This window comes from Polypterus senegalus, chromosome 1, assembly GCF_016835505.1.
Source record: "Polypterus senegalus isolate Bchr_013 chromosome 1, ASM1683550v1, whole genome shotgun sequence".
Taxonomy (NCBI): domain Eukaryota; kingdom Metazoa; phylum Chordata; class Cladistia; order Polypteriformes; family Polypteridae; genus Polypterus; species Polypterus senegalus.
The window spans coordinates 170,993,286-171,001,000 of NC_053154.1; the positions used below are offsets into that span (position 1 = coordinate 170,993,286).

The following is a 7,715-nucleotide window of genomic DNA, read 5'->3' on the forward strand; positions in this document are numbered from 1 at the left end:
ACTAAAATTAGAATGCAGCCCAAGAGCACAACCCCAGAAATCATAAAAACTGTTGCTGGAATTTAACAGAGTCATAGAAAAGCAGGTTTGTTTACCAGTTGAGGTTTGGGAACCAAAGCTGTACTATTCTTACTAGCTTTAAAAAATTTCTAGAGTTGCCTAAGATATTTGATCATTAATGCATAAATATAACATATAATAATAATACTGTTTATTTTAATTATTATTACTGTGGATTACAAAACAAACCATTAATCAATTCATAGTAAAGTAAACAGATACTCATACCTTTTCTGTTAGGTTCATGAGGTTTGTCCTCATGAGTTACATTGCTATTTACATTCAAGATTTTCAGCAATGTCCCACTGTTATCTCCATACAGACTCACCTGAAAAACCAGGGTGCAAGTTTCTTATTAAATGCTATATAGTAAATAAAATTATTCAGTAAACACTGAAGATAAAAGTTAGTTCTCACATCCATATGACAATAAATTCTGTTTAATATTCTTTGTCACAACACAAAAACCTGGCCATTAATTACGAAAGATTTTTTAAACAAAATAACACAGCCTATTTTTATACCTTTAAAGATATGAAAACAGTATTTATGTATAGTACAGCACCATATAGTAGTATGGTGCCAGACCTTTATTATACAGGTGCCATTGGTTTTACCCAAGTTGTTCTGGTGCTAAAGTTACCTCTGTTGCTAGGTTTTCAGATTCTGTACCTGGGTGCCATTTTTTTCTTCCACATTGCACATGTGATTATTTTTATCACAAATATCACTTGTTTTTTGTACTTTTGTATGGCTCATTATTACATTGCTAGCAGAAGCAGTCTGAGTGCAATAACCTAACATGTACATATAAGATAATTTGACTTTGACCATTCAAAAGTAACATTTGCAAGTGGTCAGTTGTATTAATTCTATAGATTATATATGCTGTCTGTATTAAAATTGCTATGCTGTGACTGGAACTTTAATAAACTTGACAATGTTTTTGCAGGGATTTTTTTAGAATCTTTACATTCATTTGTTATGAGATGACAAGTAATTGCTTAGTACACAACAATAATAAACAGTGCTCATGTGGGTGTGACAAGGTAACTAAAAAGCCGAAGTTAGCTAATATCAGAAAAAATCTCTGTTTGCTCACTGAAATCCATCATGCTGCTCATCTAAAGCTAGAAACTTCACTTTAAAAATGCATTACTACCTAAAAGCATTTTGCAAGAAGCTGTTTATTGGCAATTAAAACTTTTCAAACTACTGTTTGATCACCCGAACCAAAATTTGCGTTTGATAGTGTGTATGCAGCAACTCTGAACATTTTACTGTTTACTGTACTTTGTAACAGTATTCTGCAGTGACTTACCCCAACAGGCCTACAGTAGCGATGAAGCTTCAGCCCTGGATCTGCCATTTTTTTATTTACCTTCTCAATGGAACCAATCAAACATGCTTTTGAGAGAAAAAAGAGTGTAGAAAGGTCTTGATAAATATATAATCACAAAAAGGATTGAATGATGTAAAAATAAAAATGAATGTGTCTTTTCTGCTTTCCTGCACACTTCCTGATGAAACCACGGAGAAGACCACAAAAACTTACCAATATGAAAAAAAGATGAGTATATTTTAGTCAGGGCGACACGGTGGCGCAGTGGTAGCGTTCGCTTCCCGGGTCCTCCCTGTGTGGAGTTTGCATGTTCTCCCCGTGTCTGCGTGGGTTTCCTCCGGGCACTCCGGTTTCCTCCCACCATCCAAAGACATGCAGGTTAGGTGGATTGGCGATTCTAAAATTGGCCCTAGTGTGTGCTTGGTGTGTGGGTGTGTTTGTGTGTGTCCTGCGGTGGCTTGGCACCCTGCCCAGGATTGGTTCCTGCCTTGTGCCCTGTGTTGGCTGGGATTGGCTCCAGCAGACCCCCGTGACCCTGTATTCGGATTCAGCGGGTTGGAAAATGGATCGATGGATATTTTAGTCAAAGAACAGTTTTCTTAAGACTTTTACTAGTGGAGGGGAAAATTAATTTGATTGTTACTTTATTACTAATTAAAAATTAAGTTATCAATAACAATATTAAAGCAACTATTAGACTCATAGCGGTATGCTTCTGCTGTATGCCTGTTTAGGCATGTTTCAGAACTGCAATGAATCCAAGCACATTCAGGCTGTAAAAAGTTCCTGGGGAGAACTCCAGTTTTTGTTAGTAGCGTCTATGCTTCTTGTTTTTTTGCTCAAGAAGACAATCGCCAGATTATGAATTATGGGGTTCACCAGCAGGTGGTGCTAAGTCAAATGTAAGTTACTACAGTTTCAGGTTTCAAGCCTATTGCTTTATTTAGCTAAATATAAAAAGAGTTGACTGCGGACACATTTTCTATGACTTTAGTATGCATGTTTAAAGTGTTCTTTCAAGGAAGCCCCAGTAGTCTTTTCCAAGCCCTGCAAGCCTGTCTCCAGAAATTAATCTCAGCCTCATCTCTCTTTCTACACTTTCTGTTTAGGCTGTCCTAAAATGTCCTGCGAAGAGCAATATTAACTCAAAAGAACAAATAAAGTGAAGCCTTGTGGTCAACCTGCAATATTTACCTATAATAATTTCAGTAGTGCTAATAAATTATTAGATGATATTATACTGCGCTTTGACTAGAATTATGATTATACAGAGGAGGTGACACAGTGGGTAGTGCTGCTGTACCACAAATTCAGTCTCTGGTTTTCATATCACAGACTCAATCAATGTGTGAAGTTTGCACATTCTCACCCTGCCTGCATGAATTTTCTTCTAGATTCTCTGGTTTTCCTAACACATGCCAAAGACATACTGGTTAAGTTAACTGATGATTCCAAATTGGCACAGTGTAAGTTTGTGTATGTGTGTGTGTGTGTGTGTATGCCTGTATGTGTATGTGTGCTGGGGGGCACTGAGTAGGAATGACACCTTTCCCATGGTTGCTTCCTGCCTCGCACCCAGTGCTTGTTCTGGCCACCCAGCATCCTTAACTAAGTCAAGCGGGTCTAAGAATGTTATGATTACATAAGATTTCAAAAAAGAACTGCATAATATTATTTGTGGAAAAACCCAGGCAGATGAATACTGGAAAAAATGAATGTGGCTTTTCCAATTGAATAATCCATCCACCTATATCTTCTCAAACAAACGTATCCTGAGCAAGGTCACAGGAAAGCTGTAGCCCATTCCTAGTGAATAATTTTTAGTTTATAATTCATTAATAATAACAATTAAATTTAACTGTAATATTTACATATAACCATCCTTCAATTACATTAATCTATTTAATCAAATTTACTTATGGTTGCGGAGAGACAGATCCTATCCTATCAACATGGGGAGCAAGGCATGGACGGGCAATATATGTGGTGCAAGTCCTTTGTGCAACAAACCAACACACACGACTACACCTATGCTTACATCACAAGGTAAGCTAACATGGTTGCCTTTGGGGTGTGGAAGAAAACATGAACAGAGTACATGCACAGAATGGTTTAATGAAAATGCACAAAATCACAGTTAGGCTTAGTTAAAACTAGAAGGTGAAAAATGAGAATACAGTACAAATACCAAATACTGCCATTCAAATGCCATTCCATATGTCACCTATAGGTTGAAAAGTCACCCAAGAAGGCCATTCCATTATTTCTTTTAGCAGCAAATAGGTTAAACTACCTCTAAAAAGCTAGTCTGTAGCCAAGCCAACTTTGCTGACAATGGAAACATTATGCTTTACTGAATTGAAAATTGGGTTTTACAAATAGATTATGTTCACTGTTCCATCATTCTGCCAGCAAAAAATGGAAAGATGGCTTATTATTTAATATTACAATATACTGATTGCATTAATTCACAGGTAAACAACCATACCAGGAATTGGCTGAATCTCATCCAGTGAATGTGACCACCTCCTCCGAGAACTAGATGTACTTTGATCAGTATCTTCTTCAAACATTTCCATTGGGGAACAGACACCATTAATATGATCCATCGATTTGAAAATCCTTGCACAAAACAAAGAAACAAAGTTTGAACTATATCATATTAGTCCAAACATTTTTCAATGTGTACACCATTCATAAACACATTTCATGCACAGTACAACATAAGCTAACATTTACAGAAAAATTACATTGTTAAAATTAAAGGAGAGAGTTGATTTTTAATCTATTTTATTATGCTTATGCATAATAAAATACAAAAATTACAGTTATTTGTCTTTGTGATTTTCATTTGCTTCCAGAATTGCAATTGCAATTGCAAAAAACCATACACAGACATTATTGTAGGATAACAAATAAGAAACCAAAACAATACCTATAAATAATTAAACACCATTTCCGTGTCTAAATTAAATAATACATTTTAAAAAAAGAAACCTATATATGTAAAAAGTAAACCCAAAGCCTCAAAATTAATATGTTAGGAGACTTAACACATCTGCACCAGGACATAGGTGGATGAATTTCCTTTTCTTGCATAAAAAAGTAACAGAATTCTTTAACTTTTACCTCCTTCTAATTAAAATATTGAATTTCCAAACTAAGTACATTTATTGGAATTCCATCCATCCATTTTCCAACCCGCTGAATCCGAACACAAGGTCACAGGGGTCAGCTGGAGCCAATCCTAGGGCACAAGGCAGGAACCAATCCCGGGCAGGGTGCAAACCGACCGCAGGACACACACAAACACACCCACACTAGGGCCAATTATAGAATCGCCAATCCACCAAACCTGCATGTCTTTGGACTGTGGGAGGAAACCGGAGCACACCCACACAGACACAGGGAGAACATGCAAACTCCACGCAAGGAGGACCCGGGAAGCAAACCCGGGTCTCCTAACTGCGAGGCAGCAGCGCTACCACTGCACCACTATGCTGCCCTTTGTTGGAATTTCAACACTGAAATTAAATTATGTAACCACAGTGGTTGGCAGGAACAAAATAGCATACTTTTTTTCTCATTAATGTGAGCATGCATTTGACCTAATTACCTGCATGTGAAGGGCCAGTTATTAAGTTTCACCACAGTAGTGATTTTGACCAGGGTTTGGATAAGGAATAAACAACCAAAATACAGTGCATGGATAACTAAATAGCACTGAAGATAATTATCTCATTGTGTACAGTTCTGCAAGAATTAAGACCTAAAGATGCCCCCAGGTTAATGAAAAGGTTCAAGCAAGCTTATTAAATTCACCTGACCCTTTTGAGTTAAAACAGTCACTCAAAGCAGACATTGGGAAATTTTTGGAAATGTTATGGGGCAGTGAGCTAAGCACTTTGCCTTTGAAAAGTGGGAGCAATGACACAACATGCCCAGGCTGGACTGTAAATGAGTGTTAGAATGCTGGGAGTCTGGTGTCTTGGAGGGAGAATATGCTACATGAATCACCCGTAGATCAGAGGAATAAAAATTGTATTTGTATGTTTTTGTCAGAGTACTGAGGCTAGCTTCCCTTCATATTAAAAATATATTTAACTACAGCTGCAGTGGGTTGGCACCCTGCCCAGGATTGGTTCCTGCCTTGTGCCCTGTGTTGGCTGGGATTGGCTCCAGCGGACCCCCGTGACCCTGTATTCGGATTCAGCGGGTTAGACAATGGATGGATGGATGGATGGATTTAACTACAGTTTGGTATGTCTTTCTAATGAAAATCTTCTTTACATACTCGTGCTACAATTAAAATTCTTACATGTGAGTAGAAAATATTTCAAACCACAGGAAAGTAATGATTTATTGGAATAGGGCTAGACTTGGAAAATGTAAAACCCTCAAAATTGGAAATACAGATTTTGCTTGCAGGAACATTAAACATAGCACTTCAAAACATCTCCACAGGGGAGACTATTACTATTAAGGTGTGGAGTAAACAGTATTCAGCCACCCATAATCTCTCACATATGAGAATGCATTGTCAGACACAAATAAGGTGTTGACATAATATAGACTCCTGGGAAACAGGATTTATGTGTAGACTTGTATAAACATGAAAATGTGTAGAACATGATGACAAGATCTTCTCAGACTATCATTACATGGTTAAACTGCCATTAGAAAATATTAAAGGCTATTGGCTAATATGGGAGATGATGCCCAAACCAAGACCCTCCATGTGGGTGATGTACCATTTGATAATGTTGCCCACTTTGTAGTCTTTATTCTATAGAGCTCTTTTCAATTCTAAACATTTCCCCAAAGCTCTCTACAAGTACAAAGCCATAATGCAATTATTTATTGGAATTTATAAATAAACACAAAGCAGGTTGAGTGAGTTACTCCTAATCACATAGCAAATCAGTGGTGAACATTATACTAGCAATCATGCATATTAAAGGCAGGTGCCTTAGCCACTATGTCACAATGTAAAAACAATAAAAACAGGTCAATATACAGTCTGGCGTTTAATTTTCCAAAAGGTCAAGGGTAGAAAACAGAAATCATATACAATTTACATAATATATAATGATTTTAACATATCAAGTCAGAGAACAATGAATCAACAATGAGCAAAGAAATGATAAAACTGCAGAATTATAAAATATGCTAAAAGTTTAAGGCATATACGGTGTGCATATACAAGAAGCATTATCGTTTGTTTAAAGTATTCAATTCAACCACACAACTAAGCTATGGCTCACCTGGCTTAATAAACAATACAAACCAGTAGCGCTTACGTGTTTAACCAACAATTTTGATCCAATCAGTATAATTTATTTCTCAACGAAGCTGTTCATAAACATTTTACAGGCCAATTAAAGGAGACCATATGTTATTTCACAATCGTAAAACAAGAAAATTATTTCGTACCACGAGATTACACTGGGATTCGATCTGACGCCTTGTTGGACACTTTACATGGGATTATTGAAAGTTAATGCATACAAGAAAATAAAAAAAATTATATGCCGGGGTGAAAAAGTTCGAAGCTACCCAAGTTCAATCCTACCTACTGTTAAAAAGCGTCTCCACCTGAACTACGAATCTGCTCTCGGAACTTCGTGTCATCGGCAAAGTGTCTGTCTAAGCGCGCGGCCGCGCGCAGCGTCCTCGGTTACCTTGACCACCAGGATTGAGGGATGGTTGAGGTGGTGTGGGCCTCTTGTGGAATGCTAGAACATGGGCGGCTATAGTACTGTAATACAATGTAGATTTCTTGGCTCAGTTTTGCATCTAAAAATGTTAAAATGCAATTTGAGATGTTGATAAAACTTCTCAGTGGAAGTCAACTCAATTATATAGTGTATTGTAAAAGCGCTCATTCAACCTCTCCCTGGGAAAGGACGTTCCACTACAGTTGTGTACGGGACACCATAAAGGACAAACATCCCTCAATTAGTTGGTCGGCACACGCATAATCCACAGTTTATGCAATGTTTTCAGTTCATTGTATACGCAAATTAATGGACATAAAAAGAGGTAACCTTAAAATGTAATAAAAGATACGTAATATATAATTAAATCTAATGCAGCACGGGAAAGGAATCGAAAGCTCGTATCGAATGTGGCTTCACCTGTGGGGAACAGCTAGAAGAATATGCAAAAATTGTGAAATACAGTATATATTCAAAATCTCGACTAAAGATATTACATTTGAAATCAACCGACCTCTACATTTAATACATTCTTTCTTATATATCGGGGAGAAGCACTGGGCTTGGTAAAAGGATGTTCACAAGTATCTTAAGTT

General features: G+C 37.1%; 1 protein-coding gene across 7 annotated transcripts in view; it reads right to left on the bottom strand.

Moving 5' to 3' along the window:
• The window catches only part of LOC120518636 (protein FAM227A-like), a 32,087-nt gene extending 24,766 nt beyond the window's left edge, over nucleotides 1–7,321 (bottom strand). For 2 of the 7 annotated variants that reach the window (XM_039741532.1, XM_039741523.1), the window contains exons 1-4: nucleotides 6,975–7,321; nucleotides 3,891–4,024; nucleotides 1,382–1,467; nucleotides 289–388 (exon numbers count right to left, since the gene is read on the bottom strand). In XM_039741532.1, coding sequence (XP_039597466.1) covers nucleotides 289–388; nucleotides 1,382–1,467; nucleotides 3,891–4,024; nucleotides 6,975–7,033 — 379 coding nt within the window. In that variant the 5' untranslated portion in view covers nucleotides 7,034–7,321. Of the gene's footprint in view, nucleotides 1–288; nucleotides 389–1,381; nucleotides 1,468–3,890; nucleotides 4,025–6,666; nucleotides 6,801–6,835 lie in introns of those variants that run through there. The other 5 variants (XM_039741558.1, XM_039741540.1, XM_039741574.1 and 2 more) reach the window with 5 other exon arrangements.
• Between the last annotated feature and the right edge of the window lie 394 nt (nucleotides 7,322–7,715).